Source organism: Solanum tuberosum, unplaced genomic scaffold (assembly GCF_000226075.1).
Source record: "Solanum tuberosum cultivar DM 1-3 516 R44 unplaced genomic scaffold, SolTub_3.0 scf00068, whole genome shotgun sequence".
NCBI classification, from domain to species: Eukaryota; Viridiplantae; Streptophyta; class Magnoliopsida; order Solanales; family Solanaceae; genus Solanum; species Solanum tuberosum.
The window spans coordinates 993,287-1,017,584 of record NW_006238994.1 but is presented as its reverse complement, the minus strand read 5'-3'; the positions used below and the strand labels follow the sequence as shown (position 1 = coordinate 1,017,584).

Below are 24,298 nucleotides of genomic sequence, written 5' to 3'. Positions count from 1 at the left end.
ACTTAGGCTCATAATGGTGGTTGTCGGTTAGAGAATCTCCCACAGTATTATATTAATTTATTATATGAGTAAGTTGAGTTGTTATCGCATTTCTTTAATGTTATAGAATATAATAGGTGTAAATATTATATCTTCCATATATAGCTAATTTAATTATAGGAGCAGATTCTTAGTTGATTTACTTTGATTAGTTTTCCTAAGCATAGTATTTGTATAAGTATCTTGTTTTGATGAATAGAAAGGAACAAGTCATTCTCCATATAATATAAGTTACACATTTAAAAGGAGATGTATTTTAAAATATAAACTTCTTGTCTTTCTAAATCTTTGAAGTAACTTTTATAATATGAACACTTCAATTTGTAGGAGTATAATAAAGAAAAAAACTTATCGAAAAGAGCAAAGCTGCTCGTTTGAAGGCATTTATGTTGTCATCTCAATGAAGGCCAACATATTGGATTCATGGGAGATATACAGCTGATAAGACATTACAAGTGCACTAAACCTAGGTTGATGAATTACCACAAAATGACAAGCAATTTTCAACTTAGTAAGGTGGTTCATCGACAATCTGATTATTCACACACAAAAAAAGGAGAGAACCAAGAAGCTAACAATCTAGGTTAGGAAAGTTTGAGTGAGTATGATTTGCAGAAAGACTAAAATATTTTTGGTTAGCATAAATGAACAACGATAAAATAAGAAGATGAGGGTCTACCAGCCTTTGCTGATAGTGGCGGAAGCAGCTTTTCAACTAGTTCATTCGAATTTAGCATTTTTCGTTTGGACCATATTTCCTAGTATCATTGCTATGTTAGTTGCTATATCATCATTTGCTCTGTTATACTATCTAAAATATAAATAAGCTTACTAAAACATTAATTATCCATACGTTACTTGCACCTGAAATTTTATTAGGATTGTCTTTTTTCTTGTTCAACACATCAAAACTCAGCCCTGTTATTGATTTGACTGGTGAAAAGTTCAAATATACTCACTTATAGAGTTGGAAGCAAAGCCATGTTATGTTAATCAGTACAAGAAACTAAAAAAAAATGGAAAAGGGTCAAAATTACCCCTGAACTATGCGAAATAAATCACTTATAAGTTATACCCTCCGTAACATTTTGGGATCAAAACTGCTTCATCGGTATCCCAAGAGATCACAAATACCTTCAAGAGTTAACAACCCAAATTTGTAATGATGTGGCAAGCCAGGTGGTCAGTCATTTGGGTTGAAGAAAATGGCAACCACGCAGTTAGGAGTCTTATAGTTACATCTACCACTGTTGAGGTCTGGGGTAGCTAGTGATGACCAGATTCTTGAATTAAGAGGGATATTATATATGCATAAATACTGAATTAAAAGTTTTTGTCCAATCAAAAAGGCATTGCCTATTTCTTTTATCCCTAAAGTATGATCAATCCAAATCGACAATGTTGATACACAAAAAAAACATGTTAAGAAAGAATAGTGAAGAACGTTTAAGAAAGAAAAGTGAGAAGATTTTACCCATTTGTGAGGAGAAGTCGCTGCAAAGAACTTGTCAGCATGCTGTTTGGGATTTTGGGGAGGGTTTCCCTTTTTTGTCTCTGCTCTGTTACAACTTACAATTGATTGCTGTCTTTTAGAAGAAAATACAAAAATATTTAGGTCTTATTTGTTTTCGTTAAGCTTAAAATGTTTGAATTCAAATCACACGTCTGAATATTAAGATGTGCATTAAGATTTAGAGGTTTGAATCTAAATACACATCTGAATATTAAGATATTGCATTAAGATCTGGATACTAAATAGTTAAGACGTAAATAGTAATGATTTATGTTAGTGGTTAGTAACAATAGTGGTGATAGTTGTGATGGAGAAGGTGACTGATGTTGTAGTGACTAACGTGATGGTAACTGGAGAATGTGTGGTAGTTGACGCACTGGCGGATCCAGAAATTTTATATCATGGGTTCTCAACTATTTTTAGCTCGAAAATTGCTACATATAAGGGGTGCTCAATTAATATATTTCAATGAATTACTAAATTTTGTACATAAATAATAATGTTGTTACAAAAGGTGGTGGGTGCTTCACAATATAGGTCCGCCACTGAGTTGACGATATGTTGTTGTCAGTTAGCAACCGTACTAATTGTGATGATGAAAATAGTTGATAGTAGAGATTGACCACAGTGATGGTAATGTGATTAATAGTGGTAGAAGAAAGGTCCTATGGTGGACAATTTGGTGGAGGTGGAGGTGACTTGCGGTAGTGATGGCCTGTAGCGGTAGAAGTGGTTAGTGATGGCGGTTGGTGGTTAGCGACGTAATTATATATAATTAACCATAGTGATAATGATGATTATGACAAAGATGATTAGTAATGATGTGATTGTGGATAAAATGGTGATAAAAATTATCCACACTCTGCCAAGATAGACTGAGGCGGCTGTTCTTATTTACGTTTATATCAAAACATTTATTAGAAGCTGAGTGATTTGCCGCATCCCACTGTTACGTCCCACTACATTATTGATGTTGAGTCATTCATTAAGCCTAGGACCACAAAAAAATGAAAAGGACTCTATGGCGGTTTATCCCCTAGTTGAAAAGGAAAATAAAATACCTGTCTATTTGTTCGATTTTATTTTTAAAAGAATGACACATATCTACTTGTTTAATTTTTCACCAATGTTTACTACTAGTTCCACAAAGGGGTATATGATCAAGAAGAAAGGGTGAAAGATTATTGCCTTAAGAAATTCATAAAAAAATCATATTACAGTATAAAGAAATAACATCGAATTAAATGGATAACAAGAGTCAAGATTGACATCTAAGGTCCTCTCAAGTTTTTGATTGGTTTACACAAGCCGCCTATATTTACTGCATTAATACCTCTTAGCTCATTTCAGTATCCACCTAACAGAATTGATTGCTAAAGGGACCTCATATGCTTCTATGTTTAATCCTATAAAGTCAAATGAATATTTGGTGTCTTAACAAGTGTAGTGTAGTGAGTGAACATGGGATCAAGAAATATTTGGTTTCCTTATTCTTTACATCTACTCTTGCTTCCATGGGCTTTTTTGGCTCATCTCTTTTTAGCTTTAGCACAAAGATCCACTTACATTGTCCATCTTGACAAGTCCTTTATGCCTAATGTCTTTGCTCATCACCATCATTGGCATTCTTCCACTCTTGATTCCATCAAAGCTGTTGTTCCTTCATCAGTAGACAGATTCCACTCTGCTCCAAAACTTGTTTATTCCTATGACAATGTGTTTCATGGCTTCAGTGCTGTTTTGTCCAAAGATGAACTGGCAGCTTTGAGGAAGTCACCAGGTTTTATTTCAGCATACAAAGACAGAACTGTGGAACCTCATACTACCCACACATCTGATTTCCTCAAGCTCACTCCTTCATCGGGGTTATGGCAAGCTTCTGGTTTAGGACAAGATGTGATCATTGGTGTTCTTGACGGTGGAATCTGGCCAGAATCCGCGAGTTTCAGAGATGATGGTATGCCTGAAATACCCAAAAGGTGGAAAGGTATTTGCAAGCCAGGCACTCAGTTTAATACTTCAATGTGCAACAGAAAACTCATTGGGGCTAATTACTTCAATAAGGGAATTTTGGCGAATAATCCTACTGTGAAAATCTCCATGAATTCTGCCAGGGATATTGATGGTCACGGCACACATTGCGCTTCCATTGCTGCTGGGAACTTTGCGAAAGGTGCTTCCCATTTTGGATATGCACCAGGGACAGCAAGAGGGGTTGCTCCACGAGCTAGGATAGCGGTGTACAAGTTTAGCTTTGATGAAGGAACACTATCATCAGATTTAATTGCTGCTATGGACCAAGCTGTTGCGGATGGCGTTGACATGATATCCATTTCTTTTGGGTACCGTTTCATTCCCTTGTATGAAGATGCTATATCAATTGCTTCTTTCGGTGCTATGATGAAGGGAGTATTGGTCTCAGCTTCAGCTGGAAATGAAGGTAGCGGTTCATCTGTAGAAAATGGATCTCCATGGATCTTGTGTGTCGCATCAGGCCACACTGACAGGAGATTTGCAGGAACTTTGACTTTAGGCAATGGGTTAAAAATTAAGGGGTGGAGCTTATTTCCTGCAAGAGCCTTTGTCAGGGATTCTCCAGTGATTTACAACAAGACTCTAGCCGCTTGCGATTCAGATGAATTGTTATCACAAGTTCCTGATCCCGAACGCACCATCATCATCTGTGATTACAATGCAGATGAAGCGGGTTGGGGTTTCTCTAGTCAAATTTCTCACGTCATCGGAGCAAGGCTTAAAGCAGGCATTTTTATTTCTGAGGATCCAGGAGTTTTCAGGTCTTCTTCATTTCCCTACCCGGGAGTTGTGGTTGACAAAAAGGAAGGGAAACAAATCATCAATTACGTTAAAAACAGTGTTTCTCCAACGGCTACAATCACGTTCCAAGAAACGTATGTGGATGGAAGCCCAGCCCCAGTTGTTGCAGGAAACTCAGCACGAGGGCCCTCCAAAAGCTATTTGGGAATTGCAAAGCCAGATATTATGGCGCCAGGGGTACTGATTCTTGCAGCATTTCCACCTAATCTCATATCAGACAGTATTCAGAACATACAATTAACCACTGATTACGAGCTTAAATCAGGCACATCCATGGCTGCACCTCATGCTGCTGGAATTGCAGGGATGCTAAAAAGTGTGCATCCCGAATGGAGTCCTTCAGCTATTCGCTCGGCCATGATGACCACAGCAAACCATTTGGATAATACTCATAAGCCTATTAGAAGGGATAATAATAGGGTAGCCACACCCCTAGAAATGGGAGCAGGACATGTTGACCCGAACAAAGCTCTTGACCCCGGCCTCATATATGATGCCACTCCACAAGATTACATAAATCTTATATGCTCTTTGAATTTCACAGAAGAGCAGTTCAAAACATTTGCAAGATCATCAGCCAATTACAACAACTGCTCAAATCCATCAGCTGATCTCAATTACCCATCATTCATTGCCTTGTACCCATTCAGCATCGAGCGCAACTACACCTGGTTGGAGCAGAAATTCAGGAGGACCCTGACAAATGTTGGTAAAGGTGGAGCAACTTATAATGTGAAGATTGAAACTCCTAAGAATTCCACAATTTCAGTGTCTCCACGAACTCTGGTGTTCAAGGGGAAAAATGATAAGCAAAGTTATAGTTTGACAATTCAATATATAGGTGATAGTGATCAGAGTACGAACTTTGGGTCGATCACTTGGGTTGAAGAGAAGGGTAACCACTCTGTTAGGAGTCCTGTTGTGACATCTCCCATTGTTGAGGTCTGGGGTAGTGAGTGATGACTAGGGCCATCAGATTCTTGAGTTTTAGAGGTATAAAGGGAAATGTAGTACAAAAATAAAAAAAACTTGTATATTTCTTTCTATGTGAATGTACAAGTTAAAAATTTTTGCTTCAGAAAAGTTGAACAAATGAGGGCAAGCTAATGAATATGTGTGCAGAGAATACTAGTTTACCGTAGTTGAAGTTTCGTTGTAATAAACATGATGTTGAGTTAATAATACCATGCTAATTCTATATATTATGATCCATGATGTTACGTCTTGAGTTGAACTGCATTTATCATATGCATTGTTTATTTGATCTTGAATTTACTATTTCACTCATTCGAGACTAGTATAATACATCTATATTCTTGTATTGAACTCGGAAGAGAGGGAAATTGAGATAGAACGAGGATTAAGTAGAGTAGGATCTTAACCTTGGACATCGGGGAGAGGATTTGCATCTAAGATAGAGATATAACTAAGTACGCCCTACTTAGTTTAATAATGGAAATTATAAATTAAAGCGTTTATGTGATTATCAATTATCATTATCATAGAAATATAGGTGTGAGACGAACACAAAAGGATCATAGTCATAATATCAACCTCGTAAATCAATAACTCGATAACATTTGCAAAATGACGAAGGTCAATGGTGTCTCTGGTGATAGTTGATACTAAGCTAGGAATATTGCTTCTTTAGTTTTCCTCTCTAACTAATTCTAGTACTTTGAATTCTCTCTTTCTTTAAAGATAAAAATATTTCTTCCTTTCTTATATACGTCCCATTACATCATTGATTTTGAGTGATTGATGAAATTTGGGACCACGAGGAAAGGTCTATGGCCTTATCACATAATATTCAATGGAACCTTTGATTAAAGCCCACAATTATTGGAGAAGTAATATGGCATTATCATATTCGAGTCACCAAGAAAGCAAAAGATAAAAGTTCTTAGAAACGGAAAAAAAAGAAGAGATAACTTATGACAAAGTTCAAATCATTTTTGTGATTCAAACCACCGATACTGATCATATGAGATTATTTTTTACCTCACATAAAATTGGATCCAAAGTTTGTGGACTCAAAAATATAAGATTTTATCTTCTAATACAGACCAAAATGATAATTGTGCTGAATGGTCATTTGCCTTTTCTAATCTTTCAATTCTCATTTGACTGATTCAACAAGTCAACAATGCTTATTAAAATCATTAACAGATACTAATATATATATTATTTAGAAGCAAAAGGAACATAAGCTGACAGAATTGGTATAGTTTACTTTTATACAAGCCGCCTACCTTTACTACTACAATAATACCTCTTTAACTTATTTTAATCTCCACCTAACTCTACTGATTACTCAAGGGACCCTCATGCTTTCTATGCATAATTTTATAAGATAGATTGAAAATTTAGTGATTTTTAGGAAGTGTATTGTGTAGTGCTATGGAATCTAGAATGGGGTTTCCTTATTCTCTTCATCTTCTCTTTCTTTCTACTCATATGTTCTGTTTCATAGCTATAGCACAAAGATCCACTTATATTGTCCATTTGGACAAATCTTTAATGCCTAATGTCTTTACTGATCACCATCATTGGCATTCTTCTACTATTGATTCCATCAAAGCTTCTGTTCCTTCATCACTAGACAGATTCCACTCTGCTCCAAAACTTGTTTACTCTTATGACAATGTGTTTCATGGCTTCAGTGCTGTTTTGTCCAAAGATGAACTGGCAGCTTTGAAGAAGTCACCAGGTTTCATTTCAGCATACAAAGACAGAACTGTGGAACCTCATACTACCCACACATCTGATTTCCTCAAGCTCAATCCTTCATCTGGCCTATGGCCAGCTTCTAGTTTAGGCCAAGATGTGATTGTTGGAGTTCTTGATGGTGGAATCTGGCCTGAGTCCGCGAGTTTCCAAGATGATGGTATGCCTGAAATCCCCAAAAGGTGGAAGGGAATTTGCAGACCCGGCACTCAGTTTAATACTTCGATGTGCAATAGAAAACTCATTGGGGTTAATTACTTCAATAAGGGAATTTTGGCTGATGATCCCACTGTGAACATTTCCATGAATTCTGCCAGGGATACTAGTGGTCACGGTTCACATTGCGCTTCCATTGCTCCTGGGAACTTTGCGAAAGGTTCTTCCCATTTTGGATATGCACCAGGGACAGCAAAAGGGGTTGCTCCACGAGCTAGGATAGCTGTGTACAAGTTTAGCTTTAGCGAAGGAACTTTTACATCAGATTTAATTGCTGCTATGGACCAAGCTGTTGCAGATGGTGTTGACATGATATCCATTTCTTATGGGTACCGTTTCATTCCCTTGTATGAAGATGCTATATCTATTGCTTCTTTTGGAGCTATGATGAAGGGAGTTCTGGTTTCAGCATCAGCTGGAAATCGAGGTCCAGGGATTGGAAGTTTAAACAATGGATCTCCATGGATCTTGTGTGTGGCAGCAGGCCACACTGACAGGAGATTTTCAGGAACTTTGACTTTGGGCAATGGGTTAAAAATTAGGGGGTGGAGCTTGTTTCCTGCAAGAGCCTTTGTCAGGGATTCACTGGTGATTTACAACAAGACTCTAGCCGATTGCAAATCAGAAGAACTGTTATCACAAGTTCCTGATCCTGAACGCACCATTGTCATCTGTGATTATAATGCAGATGAAGATGGTTTTGGTTTCCCTAGCCAAATTTTTAACATCAATCGAGCAAGACTTAAAGCAGGCATTTTTATTTCTGAGGATCCAGCAGTGTTTACAATCTTCTTCTTTTTCCTACCCGGGAGTTGTGGTTAGCAAAAAGGAAGGGAAACAAATCATCAATTATGTTAAGAGCAGTGCTGCTCCCACGGCCACCATAATGTTTCAAGAAACGTACATGGATGGAGAAAGGCCAGCCCCAGTTCTTGCTCGATTCTCAGCACGAGGGCCCTCCAGCAGCTACTTGGGAATCGCAAAGCCAGATATCATGGCACCAGGGGTACTGATTCTTGCAGCATTTCCACCTAATATCTTTTCAGAAAGTATTCAGAACATAAAATTATCCTCTGATTATGAACTTAAATCAGGCACATCCATGGCTGCTCCTCATGCAGCTGGAATTGCAGCAATGCTAAAAGGTGCACATCCTGAATGGAGTCCTTCAGCTATTCGCTCCGCCATGATGACCACAGCAAACCATTTGGATAGTACTCAAAAGCCTATTAGAGAGGATGATAACATGATTGCGACGCCACTAGACATGGGAGCAGGTCACGTTGACCCGAACAGAGCTCTTGATCCCGGCCTAGTATATGAGGCTACTCCACAAGATTACATAAATCTTATATGCTCTTTGAATTTCACAGAAGAGCAATTCAAAACATTTGCAAGATCATCAGCCAATTACGACAACTGCTCAAATCCATCAGCTGATCTCAACTACCCATCATTCATCGCCTTGTACCCGTTCAGCCTGGAGGGGAACTTCACCTGGTTGGAGCAGAAATTCAGGAGGACCCTTACAAATGTTGGTAAAGGTGGAGCAACTTATAAAGTGAAGATAGAAACTCCGAAGAATTCCACAGTTTCAGTGTCTCCACGAACTCTAGTGTTCAAGGAGAAAAATGATAAGCAAAGTTATAATTTGACAATTCGATATATAGGTGATAGTGATCAGAGTAGAAACTTTGGGTCGATCACTTGGATTGAACAAAATGGCAACCACACTGTTCGGAGTCCTATAGTGACATCTACCATTATTGAGGTCTGGGGTAGCGAAGACTAAGGGGGAAATAAGAAACACATTATATAAGGAAAAAAATCTGAAATATATCCGAACTTTGACAGAAATTGTTGTAACAATACCGAACTTTGTAAAAGACATTTTACCCCTGCACTATTTAATACTATATTTTAAAGGTATATATGTGCCCACGTGGACATTATAAATATTGCATCATTATAAATAGTAACGTGTCCATGTGGGCACATATATACCTTTAAAATACATTATTAAATAGTGCAGAGGTAAAAGATCTTCCATAAAGTTTGGTATCATAACAATAATTTCAGCCAAAGTTAGAGTATTTTTCAGACCCCTTTCCCAATTATATAGTACTAATATATGCTAAATGTAAAGTTGTTGTGCTAGAAATAAATAGGAACAACTTCGCGCCTAAAACACCCAAGATTGAATAATTATTTGAATATATCTATTCCATATTAACTGAATTTGTGAGGTGATGTATACTTATTAAGAAAAACATTCAATGATAGAATTCAAATCATAATTTCCACTATTATCTTTTGTGAAATCATAAACATAATTTTGTAAGTACTGCAATTTATCCCCTAGAAAATATTAAAATTCATTAAAGGAAAGGGTAAATATGGAAAAAAATAATCAAATATCCATCTTAAACTTTGAACAATGAAAAAAGTGCCAAAAATTCATTTAAATGTGAAATGTTACTTAACTATTGGTAAGCTAATAATCACATCAACTATATTTAAGAGTAAAACATAAACAGAATTTCATTTATATACACTTTGGCACTAGTACTACTAAATTAAAAAGTTAAAATATTATTTAATAGAGGTTAGTTATTAATATATGGTATTTTGTTTAATCATTATCCTTATCAGATGATTGCCCTTATTAATTATCCATATGTATACATAATAAAGCATTAATTATATATGATTTATAATTTCCCTCTTGTTTAAGAAAAAGGTTAATATTTCTCCTACATTTGTTTTACAAAATTTTCCTTTTTTCACTTTATTCAAAACAAAGTGTGAAAATGAAAAATTAAGCCGCATGTAATAATTTAAAACTAATCGTCACGTCCTTTGGTGAAACAACATGACTATCGAAAACTACATATATAAAGGGACTATTACTCATATAAGTATTATACTAGTATTCTTCATATATCTTACATTTTCTGAAAGTAACAAAAGAATTAAAAGAAAAAAAAATGGCACAAGAAATGGAGCAATGTCAATGGGGAGTTGGTTCAATGTTGATGATGTTAGTCGTGGTGATTTGTCTTTTATTTCTACCATTGTTTATCGGTTCGATTCAGCCACCTTCTCTCTTCGTCCTCCTTGTTTTTCCTCTTGCAATGGTCGTCATTTGGATTTATCTTTCGTGTGCCTCCGAATCTGTTGAATAGTATTACTACTCACATAGAGTAATTTATTTTTCATGTATATATAGTAGAGTATATTCGCATTGCTAGATTAAAAAAACTGAATGATGTGAAAGCAAAGTGGAATTATTGTTAGTTTTCCTTATTTTTACATTGCAGTGCAAGGACAATGATGTACTAAGCAAACAAATGCACGACGATGCACCTATGATTTTCTTTTTTACATATATTTTGTATTTCTCTATTAGTAATATAATATTTTACCCTGTGTTATTGGTGCTCTAATTGAATATGTTATGCTATCTAATGTCCTATAGTTCTATGAGACTAATTAAGAGTGTTTTGAAATGTTTTTCAATTTTCTCATGTTCTAGTAAAACTTTTGAAAAATATTTTTTTAGAAAAACAATTGTTTTAAATAGAAATATAAAACAGATTCTACAAGTGACATTTCATATTGATTGTATCATTCGCGCACTTCAACAAGTTATTTTATTCTAATGGATTTTTCCCGGTATGTCTCTATTGTGTTTGACATTTTATATTGATTGTATCATTCACAGTTTCACACACATACACCGGTAAGTATAATCCCGATGGATTTTTCCCCTATGTCTCTATTATGTTTGAGATCAGTGAAATCCCAAAAATGTCGTCACCATTTTCATGTTCCCAGTCTGTGTTTCAAGATTAAGCTTAACATAGTTTTTTTTTTTTAAATAAAATATTCGGGGTAGGGAAGGGAAAACGGGAGGAGATTACAATGTAGAGAATCGAATCTCACCAATAAGGTGTAAGTTTAGGTAGCCAACCAATTGAGTGACTGAATTCCACAAGCTTAACATAGTTATTGTAAGGGAAAAGGTAAAAATTACCCTTCTATTATTTAAATTTATTAGTTAAGTTTGTCCTTCATTATACTACAGGACTCTAAATATACCCGTCTTCCCCAAACATAACAAATATACCCCTCAATTGAATGATTTCCCCCAAATCAACCAAAATTACTCAATTTCAATTGAAATTACCCGATTCCCTCTTTTACCTCGGCACCATAACATTGACCACTCCAATAAAAATAGAAAAGTAACGTTTAACCAAAAAAAATTTTATATAGTTCATCTTTTCCACTTTTAAAGGCACCTTGCACCTAATTTCCATGTATAAATCTCAAGGCATGCATATGAATAAGGAAAGTTACTCTTTTCTCTCTATATTTTTTTTCCTCGAATCACAACTAGTCATGTATATATGTTGTTTTTTTATGAATACGGAAAACTTTGGGTTATAAAATATTAATAGACCCCTACCATCTTCACACAAAATAAATTTTGTCTTTTTTTTCTAGTTGAATTTCGAATATGTCTTTTCAAACAAGTGCTATAAGTCCTGCAGGAAATAACACAAAATTGAACAATGATGATGGTTGGCAAATTCCAAACAAAGCCCTTTGGGGTGTTGTAGGGGTCGTTGTGTTATGCCTGCTTTGTAAAATCATCTGCAGATTTAGAAGAAGAAATTCCTCCAAAATTAATGAGGCAAATCATAGTGATGATGAATCAAAAGAGGATAGTGATGATGAGGCTACGTCTAAAGTGTAGAAGGGGGAAGAAAAAAAATAGTTTGACAATGTTTTTGTTTCTTTTATTACATTACTAGTATCTCGACGCCGATATATAGCTTTGGTATGTAGTTATTGACAAATTCTTGTCAAAAGAGTGAGAGAAATTATTGGTAGTGGTGTTTTATTTTTCTACTTCAAGTTAACTCATTTATTTATGCTTTTTAAAATTGATAGTGTATGATCATCTTAATTAAAAATTTAAGTTCTTACATATATGGGTTGAATTGATTTTTTTTATGAGTCAAACATGTGGATGTTCTCTCTGTTTTTTTTAAAATTTTTTATTGGTGATGGATTTAATTTTTCTTTAACAAAAACCTCACGTGCATGTTGTGCACATTTATTGTTATATTTAAGTGTGTGATCATCATAAATAATTAGAAATAAGAAAATAATTTTATTTGCTTAATTATTTTTAAACAATTTTCCTCCCATCAAACCACTAACTTAGGTATCAAAAATATCAATTTAGTGCAAAAAAAAATTTCATAGAAAGAGATGTTAAGCTATCAATAAAGGAAAAACTTGGTTGAACGTCTAAAAACAAACGTAAAAAAAATTGAAAAGAAGAAGAAAAAGTAAATCTGATGAAAGACTCTTCTCTCAAGTCTGTGTGTTAATGAGTCATTTCAACATTGCTTGATAGCAATTTGCCTACATTTTTTGTTTGAGAAAAATTTCAAAAATAACTAACTATAGGCCTTCTTAACTATTCTTTTGTTAATTACAATTTATAGCTATATTATAACTTGCTATCAAATGTATTTATTCGCAAAAATTGGCTCTGAATACAAATACAACCCTTAATAACATATGTGAATTGCGTTACAAGTTCTTTTTTTTTTTAAAAGAAAATTTGCATAATCACATTCAACTGATATCGCTATCTTCCATAATCAACGGAATTTTGATACAAATATGAACATATGATTTGATACAAATGTACGACAATGAACATATATATTCAAATGCAAGATACAATGTTTAACAAGAAATTAATACACTTGAGTACATTGATACAATTTTATAACTAGTTGCAGATACACTAAAAGACATTGATACAAAAAGAATAATTTGGGCAAATATACTTAAGCTCCAAAGCTTTCTCTCATAGTTTCCCATGAGTCATTCATGACGAAGCTTTGTCGAAGCAAGAGAGAGAAAGCACGACATTGTTGAATTTGGGGTTATACTAATTTGGAGAGAGAAAAGAAAAACCGAAGAAACTGATAGATACAATTTCTAAGAAATATGCTAGTTGACAAATTTGCCAACTAGCGTATTTCTTAGAAAGCAAATACACATTGAAATAGATAATTTTAGGTGCAAATTATAAATATTTTTAACTATAGCTATGTTAATTAGCCCAAGAATTTGGTACCCTAATATTTGACCTTACCAAAAAATTACACTATTTACAAATTAGTAGCATTATTGTTTTTTCTTTCTACTTTATATATGGTTCCTTTTTATTTCCCTTTCCTCTCTTTCCTTTTGCTCTCTCAACCTAAAATTTTCAATAAATTTTAAGGCAAACATATGAATAAGGAAAGTTACGTTTTTTTTTTCTTTTATAACCAAAAAAAGGAGAATGTTTCATTAATAAGTAAATTTACTAAATAAATCCTCCCTACTCCCCTTACCTTTATTTATTTTTTCTTCGAATAAGAGACAGATGACACGTATAAATAAAGGTCTACTTACCTTCAACCCTCTCATATGCGGCGCACCCATCTTCCCAACATAATTTTTCTCTTCTTACAATATTCTTCCCTTAGTACAAATTAATTCAATATGTCGAATCCTGGAAATAATAGTACTAATATTACTTACGAAGGTGAAAATCAGAAAGATTGGGGTGCTAATAAATGGCATGGTCTCCTCATTCCATTTCTTAAAGGTCTAAGTGTTGCTTTTGTCTTGGTTTTTGTGGTTTTTTTTGTCGTCAAGTGTATCATCAAGAAACGCAAAATCAAAATTTGTGAAGCAAATAATAAAAATGAGTTCGATAACAACTCCCAAGCCTAATGAAAGAAGATGCATGCACAATTCGACTACAACAATTCGCTCTTTAGTCTCAAATAAATTGGAGTTCGTTATTTTTTTTAATACTTGAACAATCTTTTAATTTTTTATATTTGTTTCTTATATTACATTGTTCGTAGAGGGCGGTAGAAGTTACTTTTAGCTAGATTTTATTTACTTTTCAAGTTTATTTTTGGGTTTAATGAATTTATAATTAATTACTCTCGACTAGTATAATTTACAGTTTTACACAATTGTTCTTTTTGTTTTTCATTATTGATTTGTTGTTGGAACAAGGGTTGGAGAGTGCCTTTTTAATTTATATATTTTCCTCTATTGATCAAACTACTACTCCATTCATCCGAAAATGAATACAACCATAGTAACAATTATTCGTCCGAAAATGAATATCACCTTAATAAAAATTAGATTCAGTAAGAAATTAATAAATATCATGTATAGTTTATTACTCTTTTAGTTCATATTTACTTGTCCACTATACTATTTTAAGATATCCAACAATATTTGTTCAGTTTATAAAATCAATGAATAATGTACTCCACCATTTTATGTTTATTTTACCCTTACTATTAAATATTATTCATTTTTCTATGTTTAGATGACCTATATTTAATGGAAAAATCTTTTTGGCCAGAAAATTTGGCCAAAATGATATTTTATCTATGTTATTTTACCCTTTTAAACATTTTTACCCTTTTAACTTTAATACCTTTTAACTAAAAAATGGACAAAAGATCAGTTTATTTTAAAATAAAAAAAATATTATAGTTTTTTTGATTTTCTGGACAAAATTTTCTGGCCATTTAGCACTTCCCATATTTAATATGGGTTACTCCTATCATTTATTACTTTTTAATTCTTGTGTCAAGTCAATAGTGGACAACTATTGTTGGACAGAAGGAGTATATCCATATTTAATAAATGTCTCTTGAAAATTGAACATTATTAAGAAGATGGAATGTAAGAGTATTGTTAAAAAAAAACATACTCGAGTAATTGTCTTGAAAATCTAAAGTGACACTTATTTTGGGACGAACAGAGTAGATGATCACTCAACTAATATTTCCTCTGTCCAACAATAGTTGTCCAATATTGACTTTGCACACTTCTTAATAAACTATCAATAGAAGGGTAATTTTACTACATCACCCTTGAATATAATAAATACAATGTCTTGAAAAATGTAATAGGAAAATGATTATAATTAATGATAAGGGTAAATTAGGAACTAAGTGCAAAATTATCCATTGATTTCATAAAGTGGACAAGTATTGTTGGACATCCCAAAATAGTATAGTGGACATCACTTTTGCTTGCATAGTTTAAGAAAAGCATAACCATAAATATATCTTTTAATTTGGTCTTAAATTACATATTTATGCCCTCCAATTTTGAGTGTGCACAAGTAGACACTTAAATTTATATAAAGTTGAACAAATTAATAAACACACACATCTTGTATGGCATCCTACATGGCAATTTGTGTCCTACGTGTATTATGTCACACAAGACTCATGTGTTTACTTGTTCAATTTTATACAAATTAAAGTGTAGACTTGTACGTGCAGATTCAAAGTTGAATGGCACAAATGTGAAATGAAGTCAAGTTAAAGGACACATTTATGTATTATGCCTTTTAAAAAAAAGATTTTAGGCATAATACATAAATGTGTCCTTTAACTTTGCTTCATTTCACATTTATGCCGACATTTAAATTTGTATAAAGTTGAACACGTAGACATATGAGTCCTACGTGGGCATAATAGAATACCATGTAAGACTCAAATTGTCATGTAGGATGCGTGTATATATTTGTTCAACTTTATACAAGTATAAGTGTTTACTTATATACATTAAAAATGGAGAGCAATAATGTAAGTTGAGGTCCAGTTAAAGGACATTTATGTATTAGGCGAAAATTTGATCATTCTCTACCTAAGTGGTTCTGTCAAGTTCTCTTTTATAATCTCGTTGGATTTATTTTCCAAAGTAGAGAAATGTTTTTAGTGTCAGTAGCTGACTCATCAGCAAGTTGGGGAAGTTTGGCTCTTGTGATCCACATTATATTTTTATCCAGAAGACAAAAGGATCATCTCACCTGTTACAACTAGTAAATCTAAAAGTAACATGGAGTGGAAGCAACACCCATCATAGTGACTTCTCTCTTTGTTAAATTAAAAGAGATTATATTTGACTTCATTAGATTACAAGTGGGGTCATGTTTGCAAATTGCAATATTAGAAATAGTGAGAAGAACCAGATATACTAATTGCTTCATTCACTACCACTATAGCCGCCTATATTTTACTATACTTTACTACCTTTTTTAACTCAGTTTGTTCTCCACTTGACATACAATATGATTATTGCAACAACCAAATGCTAACTGCATAATCCTATAAAGTCACTTGAATCTGTGGTGACTTAAGCAGGTGTAGTGTGTAGTCAACACAACAAAGATCTAGAATGGTGTTACCTTATTGTATTCATCTTCTCTTCATTTCATGGTTTCTTTCTGCTCATATGTTGGCTATAGCACAAAGATCCACTTACATTGTCCATATGGACAAAACCTTAATGCCTAATGTCTTTCCAGATCACCATCATTGGCATTCTTCCACTATTGATTCCATCAAAGCTTCTGTTCCTTCATCAGTAGACAGATTCCACTCTGCTCCAAAACTTGTTTACTCCTATGACAATGTGCTTCATGGCTTCAGTGCTGTTTTGTCCCAAGATGAAGTAGCAGCTTTGAAGAATTTACCAGGTTTCATTTCAGCTTACAAAGATAGAACCGTGGAACCTCATACTACCCACACATCTGATTTCCTCAAACTCAATCCATCATCTGGTCTATGGCAAGCTTCTGGATTAGGACAAGATGTGATTATTGGAGTTTTTGACTCTGGCATCTGGCCTGAATCCGTAAGTTTCCAAGATGATGGTATGCCTGAAATCCCGAAAAGGTGGAAGGGAATTTGCAAGCCAGGCACTCAGTTTAACACTTCAATGTGCAACAAGAAACTCATTGGGGCTAATTACTTCAATCAGGGTATTTTGGCGAATGATCCCACAGTGAACATTTCGATGAATTCTGCTAGGGATACCGATGGTCATGGTACACATGTAGCTTCAATAGCTGCTGGGAACTTTGCCAAAGGTGTTTCCCATTTTGGATATGCACCAGGGACAGCTAGAGGGGTTGCACCACGAGCTAGGCTAGCTGTTTACAAGTTTAGTTTCAAAGAAGGTACCTTTACTTCAGATTTAATTGCAGCTATGGACCAAGCTGTTGCGGATGGTGTTGACATGATGTCCATTTCATTTGGGTCCCGTTTTGTTCCCATGTATGAAGATGCTATATCCATTGCTTCTTTTGGAGCTATGATGAAGGGAGTTCTTGTTTCAGCTTCAGCTGGAAATCGAGGCCCGGATACTGGAACTTTAAAGAACGGATCTCCATGGATCTTGTGTGTGGCATCAGGCCACACTGACCGGACATTTGCAGGAACTTTGACACTGGGAAACGGCTTAAAAATTAGGGGGTGGAGCTTGTTTCCTGCAAGAGTCATTGTTATGGATTCAACAGTGATTTACAACAAAACTCTATCTAATTGCAATTCCGAGGAATTGCTATCACAAGTTCCTGATCCCGAACACACCATCATTATATGTGATGACAGCTGGGATTTTTCTGATCAAATGCGCACTGTCAGTCGAGCAAGACTTAAAGCAGCCATCTTTATTTCTGAGGATCCAGGAGTGTTCAGGTCTGCTTCATTTCCCAATCCTGGAGTTGTGATTAACAAAACTGAAGGGAAACAAGTGATCAGTTATGTACAAAATAGCGTCGCTCCCACAGCCAGCATCACATTCCAAGAGACGTATCTAGATGCAAAGCCAGCACCAGTTGTTGCTGCATCCTCCGCACGAGGACCCTCCAGAAGCTATTTGGGAATTGCAAAGCCAGATATATTGGCACCAGGGGTGCTGATTCTTGCAGCATATCCACCAAATGTATTTGCTACAAGTATTGGGACGAACATAGAATTATCCTCTGATTACATTCTTGAATCAGGCACATCGATGGCTGCACCACATGCTGCTGGAATCGCAGCAATGCTAAAAGCCGCGCATCCTGAGTGGAGTCCTTCAGCTATTCGCTCTGCTATGATGACCACGGCAGATCCTTTGGATAACACTGGAAAACCAATCATAGACTCTGACATTAACAGGGAAGCCACACCCCTAGCCATGGGATCAGGGCATGTCAATCCCAACAGAGCCCTTGACCCCGGCCTAGTATATGATGCTACTCCACAAGATTACGTAAATCTCTTATGCTCTATGAATTTCACAGAAGAGCAATTCAAGACAATTGCAAGATCATCAGCCAATCACAACTGCTCAGATCCATCAGCTGATCTCAATTACCCTTCATTCATTGCATTGTACAGCAATGAGGGAAACTACACCTGGTTGGAGCAGAAATTCAGGAGGACAGTCACAAATGTTGGTCAAGGTGCAGCTACTTATAAAGCTAAGATAAAAGCTCCCAAGAACTCAAAAGTTTCAGTGTCACCACAAACTTTGGTGTATAAGAATAAAAATGAGAAGCAAAGTTATACTTTGACAATTCGTTATATAGGTCCCAATTGGAACTATGGGTCGATCACTTGGGTTGAAGAGCACGGAAATCATACTGTTAGGAGCCCTATAGTGATATCTCCCATAATTGATCTCTGGTAATAAGTCGTGCCACTTTATGACCATCATATGCTTGAACTGGAAGTACCAAAACACAAGAACTAAGGGAAAGCAAAATGGTAAATGTATATGTTGTATGAATTGTCTGTACTATCTTAAAGAAACAAATAACAGTACTCCTTCCGTCCCACTTTTGCCCCATTTTGTGCTAGTCTTTAATTTCGTATCATAATATTTCATAAGTCATACTTCGTGCCTTTAGAGGACTTATGCCCCACTTGACATAAATTCAATTTCTAAGAGGAAAAATTGAAAATCACCCATGCGAAGGGTAAATTAAAGATCACCTCATTTGAAGGGAAAATCATGTCGAATATTCAGAGCATGAATTTGATGTTTATAGGTTGGAGTTTCTATTCATATATATTATTAAGTTCTAAATTAATATTTAGTATATATTCAATAAATTTCTTAATACAAATATAAAATTTAGAACATAGTTACTTAACCGTATTCTAGCTCTACCCCGTGTAACAATTATAAATGTATCCCCCACCATATTTTCCCAAATGGGGAACAGAATATCAGGAAATTTAGAACAAAAAAGATTATGTAGAAAAAATAAAAGAGCAAACCTCAATCACTTGATTCTTTATATTATCCAGAAGCAAAAATAGATCTTATACAGTAACATGGAGAAAGAGTGAAAGCAACTGCCTTCATTATTGACTTCTCTTTTTCTTCCAAAGAGACTATATTTGATTTAGTATACAAGATTCTGTCATATCTTGCCTCACAAATTTATTCAAATAATACTAAATAAAACAAGAAATGATTAATATAGCATTGAAAATGTCACTGATTTCAATGGGATAACAAGTGGGGTCGTGTTTGAAAATTGACATATAGGTTCCTTTCTAGAAACAGTACTTAATAGGTTCATTTCACTTACAACAGCCGCCTATCTTTATTACTTTACTACCCTTTTTAACACATTTCATTCTTCACTTTTCTTAACTTATCTTTATTATTGCAACAACCAAATGCTGCTTCTATTATCTTGTAAAGTCACTTGAATCTGCAGTGTTCAGTCAACACAGAGATCTACAATGGGGTTTCCTTATTCTCTTCATCTTCTCTTCCTTTCATGGTTTATTTCTGTTCATTTGTTCTGTTACTTAGCTATAGCACAAAGATCCACTTATATTGTCCATTTGGACAAATCTTTAATGCCTAATGTCTTTCCAGATCACCATCATTGGCATTCTTCCACTATTGATTCCATCAAAGCTTCTGTTCCTTCATCAGTAGACAGGTTCCATTCTGCTCCAAAACTTGTTTACTCCTATGACAATGTGTTTCATGGCTTCAGTGCTGTTTTGTCCAAAGATGAACTGAAAGCTTTGAAAAAGTTACCAGGTTTTGTTTCAGCATATAAAGATAGAACTGTGGAACCTCACACTACCTACACATCTGATTTCCTCAAGCTCAATCCGTCATCTGGGCTATGGCCAGCTTCTGGTTTAGGCCAAGATGTGATCATTGGTGTTCTTGACGGTGGAATCTGGCCGGAATCTGCAAGTTTCCGAGATGATGGTATTCCTGAAATCCCCAAAAGGTGGAAAGGAATTTGCAAGCCTGGAACAGAGTTTAACACTTCTATGTGCAACAAGAAACTCATTGGGGCTAATTACTTCAATAAAGGAATTTTGGCTAATGATCCCAATGTCAACATTTCCATGAACTCTGCCAGGGATACTGATGGTCATGGCTCACATTGCGCTTCCATTGCTGCTGGGAACTTTGCGAAAGGTGTTTCCCATTTTGGATATGCAGCAGGAACGGCAAGAGGGGCTGCTCCACGAGCTAGGCTAGCTGTGTATAAGTTCAGCTTTGATGAAGGAACTTTTACATCAGATTTAGTTGCTGCTATGGACCAAGCTGTTGCGGATGGCGTTGATGTGATATCCATTTCATTTGGATTCCGGTTCATTCCCTTGTATGAAGATGCTATATCAATTGCTTCTTTTGGAGCTATGATGAAGGGGGTATTGGTTTCGGCTTCAGCTGGAAATCGAGGTCCAAGTTGGGGGAGTTTAGGCAATGGATCTCCATGGATATTGTGCGTGGCATCAGGCTACACCGACCGGACATTTGCAGGAACTTTGACTTTGGGCAATGGATTAAAAATTAGGGGGTGGAGCTTGTTTCCTGCAAGAGCCTTTGTCAGGGATTCTCTGGTGATTTACAACAAGACTCTAGCCACTTGCAGGTCAGATGAGTTGCTATCGCAAGTTCCTGATCCCGAAAGCACCATTATCATCTGTGATTATAATGCGGATGAAGATGGTTTTGGTTTCAGTAGTCAAATTTCTCACGTCGAAGAAGCAAGATTTAAAGCAGGCATCTTTATTTCTGAGGATCCAGGAGTGTTCAGAGATGCTTCTTTTTCCCACCCGGGAGTTGTGATTGACAAAAAGGAAGGGAAAAAAGTCATCAATTACGTTAAAAACAGTGTTGCTCCCACGGCCACCATAACATTCCAAGAAACGTATGTGGATGGAGAAAGGCCAGCCCCAATTCTTGCTGGATCCTCATCACGAGGGCCCTCCAGAAGCTACTTGGGAATTGCAAAGCCAGATATTATGGCACCAGGGGTACTGATTCTTGCAGCGGTTCCACCCAATCTATTTTCACAAAGTATTCAGAACATAGCATTAGCCACTGATTACGAGGTTAAATCAGGCACATCAATGGCTGCTCCTCATGCGGCTGGAATTGCAGCAATGCTAAAAGGCGCACATCCTGAATGGAGTCCTTCAGCTATTCGCTCTGCCATGATGACTACTGCAAACCATTTGAATAGTGCTCAAAAGCCTATTAGAGAGGATGATAACTTTGTAGCCACGCCCCTAGACATGGGAGCAGGGCATGTTGACCCGAACAAAGCTCTTGATCCCGGCCTAGTATATGATGCTACTCCACAAGATTATATAAATCTTATATGCTCTATGAATTTCACCGAAGAGCAGTTCAAAACATTTGCAAGATCATCAGCCAATTACGACAACTGCTCAAATCCATCAGCTGATCTCAATTACCCATCATTCATTGCCTTGTACCCATTCAGTCTCGAGGGGAACTTCACCTGGTTGGAGCAGAAATTCAGGAGGACTCTAACAAATGCTGGTAAAGGTCGAGCAACTTATAAAGTAAAGATAGAAACTCCCAAAAATTCCACAGTTTCGGTGTCACCGCGAACTCTGGTGTTCAAGGAGAAGAATGATAAACAAAGCTATACTTTGTCAATTCGCTATATAGGTGACAGTGATCAGAGTAGGAACGTCGGGTCAATCACTTGGGTTGAAGAAAATGGTAATCACTCAGTTAGGAGTCCTATAGTGATATCTAGGATTATTGATGTTTGGGGTAGTGATGACTAGGACAAGAGGTAAATTATGTACATATGTTGTCGACATGGGAATAAATAATGTATGCACACAAAAGAATTCCAGAAAACACGTCGTCAAATATGTTTGTGTGTGACACAGTGTGAGAGGATGGAAGAACATTTAAGAAAGGAAAGTGAGCAAAAGTAACTTGTTCTTTCTACTTCTCTCAACATGCTGTTTGGGATTGCGCGTGAATTTTGGGATGAGGCTCCTCTCCATTTTCTATCTCTCCCTTTCTCAAATTCTAACTTGGATGAGAGACATGTATCATGATAAAAAGATAATGACTGAGATTTAATAAACCAAAGCAATGTTCCAACCATAGTTAGGAAAGTAAATACTCCCTCCATTTCAATTTGTTTGGTTTTATTGTTTAGTTAGTTTAAAAAAGAATGTCGCTTTCCTTTTCTAGGCAATTCTTTCATTTTAACTTTTCACATGGTATGCTTAAAACCACAAGATTAAAAGACATTCTTGTACCTTCTATGTATCTTTAGTTTAAGAGCACAAGATTCAAAAATCTTTCCTACTTTCTTAAACTCTGTGTCAAATCAAAACTAGACAAACAAAGAAAGTATTTGCTTATCAATGTTGGAACTTCCCTAAATTTAAACTTCTAGTTGTTAGTTTTGTAATTTTGAGTTAATCTTTACTTGGTCATTTGTTGAGTTCCCATTTTCTACAATTTGATACATTTTTGCTTTAACAATTGACAAGTCAATCTGTAATCAACGGACATTAAATTATTGACATTAGACTAAAAACAATATTTAGGCATAATAGGTAGATAAACATCTTAATATGGCCTTAAATGTTCATTAAAGACTCTTAACTTTGAGGATGTAAACCCCAAATTGAAATCTCCTTATGACCAAACTTGAGCAATTGTGGCCGATGTACTGTTTGTATTACATTACAAGAAAAGACGGAGCCAGAATTTGAAGCTTATGAGTATTTAATTCTAATCTTTTCCAAGTTGTTGGATTCTAAATTAACAATGTGTACCTATTCAATGAACTTCTATTAAAAATACAAGATTTAAACTAAAATTATTGGGTTTGATCGAATCTACCCCAACACTTAAAAGAATGAGAAATATTTAAAGTAAGACTCAAACGGATTACCGGGAAAAGTTGCTACTTTTGGAATAATGTGGCAGATTTTGGACTATATCTGAAAATTATGGCTGTTTCTGAAATTCAGCATTGTTCTTCTTACTCAACCAATTTGCAGCTGAAATTCGCCCAAACAAACACCGAATCCTCCATCAAACTATCCCAAATTTGAGATATGAGATCTTCCAAGACATTTGAAATCTTTTGCAATAATATTAAGTCGAAACGAAGCTTGTTTGCGTCAAGCCATTTTTTCGAACTTGAGCTTTGATGAAGCTTTAATGGCGAATTGTCTTCTTCTTCAAATTGTTCATCTCCAAAATCAATGGATAACCACGACACAGACTGGAATCAGCAACAAAAATCGATCGAAACAGTATTCATTCGGAACAGATCCTTGATTCGGGCTTTCAACTTCTCAGAGCAAGTTTTTTTCTTATATTTCTAAAATGACAACAACTGATACATAAAACTTTCAGCTCCAGTTCAATGGCTATCAACGACATGGTTTGGAAACCAGCAGTAGATTCCCCAAACAGATTTTCAGATTTTTCAACTTTTTCTGGGTTTAATTTGATAGGAGTTATTTAGTTTTGAATTTAAAAATGGAATTGGTGTAAATAGGTAATTTAAATTGAAATCGAATATTTTTGGTTGATTAGGGAAAATCCATCCAAATTAAGGATGTTTAAGTTTAATAGCGATAAGAATATAAATAGTTTGATAGTAATTAATAAACAAAATTACTAAATTAGAGGGATATATTTTATCCTTTTCCTTTCATTTAATTGGCCATTACCAAAATTTATTTCCACTAAACATAGATATAAGCTATTTTCACAATTACTAATCATGAGATAATG

The 24,298-nt window shown here is 35.3% G+C and overlaps 3 protein-coding genes and 1 pseudogene across 3 annotated transcripts; all 4 read left to right on the top strand.

The window, feature by feature from the left end:
• Positions 1-2,930: 2,930 nt before the first annotated feature.
• Positions 2,931-5,498, top strand: LOC102604377 (subtilisin-like protease SBT1.6). The gene has a single exon (XM_006345344.2). The coding sequence runs from the start codon at positions 3,014-3,016 to the stop codon at positions 5,345-5,347; it is 2,334 nt and encodes a 777-aa protein (XP_006345406.1). The 5' UTR covers positions 2,931-3,013; the 3' UTR covers positions 5,348-5,498.
• Positions 5,499-6,612: 1,114 nt separating this feature from the next.
• LOC102604707 (subtilisin-like protease SBT1.7) lies at positions 6,613-9,258 on the top strand (annotated as a pseudogene).
• A 7,103-nt stretch (positions 9,259-16,361) lies between these two features.
• LOC102602357 (subtilisin-like protease SBT1.7) lies at positions 16,362-19,190 on the top strand. The gene has a single exon (XM_006345340.2). The coding sequence runs from the start codon at positions 16,628-16,630 to the stop codon at positions 18,908-18,910; it is 2,283 nt and encodes a 760-aa protein (XP_006345402.1). The 5' UTR covers positions 16,362-16,627; the 3' UTR covers positions 18,911-19,190.
• Positions 19,191-19,744: 554 nt separating this feature from the next.
• LOC102601698 (subtilisin-like protease SBT1.7) lies at positions 19,745-22,545 on the top strand. The gene has a single exon (XM_006345338.2). The coding sequence runs from the start codon at positions 19,978-19,980 to the stop codon at positions 22,309-22,311; it is 2,334 nt and encodes a 777-aa protein (XP_006345400.1). The 5' UTR covers positions 19,745-19,977; the 3' UTR covers positions 22,312-22,545.
• The last annotated feature ends 1,753 nt before the right edge of the window (positions 22,546-24,298 follow it).

What these genes read in the sequence shown, in the direction of transcription:
- LOC102604377 (XM_006345344.2), top strand. Translation starts at nt 3,014, where the DNA reads ATGGGATCAAGAAATATTTGGTTTCCTTATTCTTTACATCTACTCTTG.
- LOC102602357 (XM_006345340.2), top strand. Translation starts at nt 16,628, where the DNA reads ATGGTGTTACCTTATTGTATTCATCTTCTCTTCATTTCATGGTTTCTT.
- LOC102601698 (XM_006345338.2), top strand. Translation starts at nt 19,978, where the DNA reads ATGGGGTTTCCTTATTCTCTTCATCTTCTCTTCCTTTCATGGTTTATT.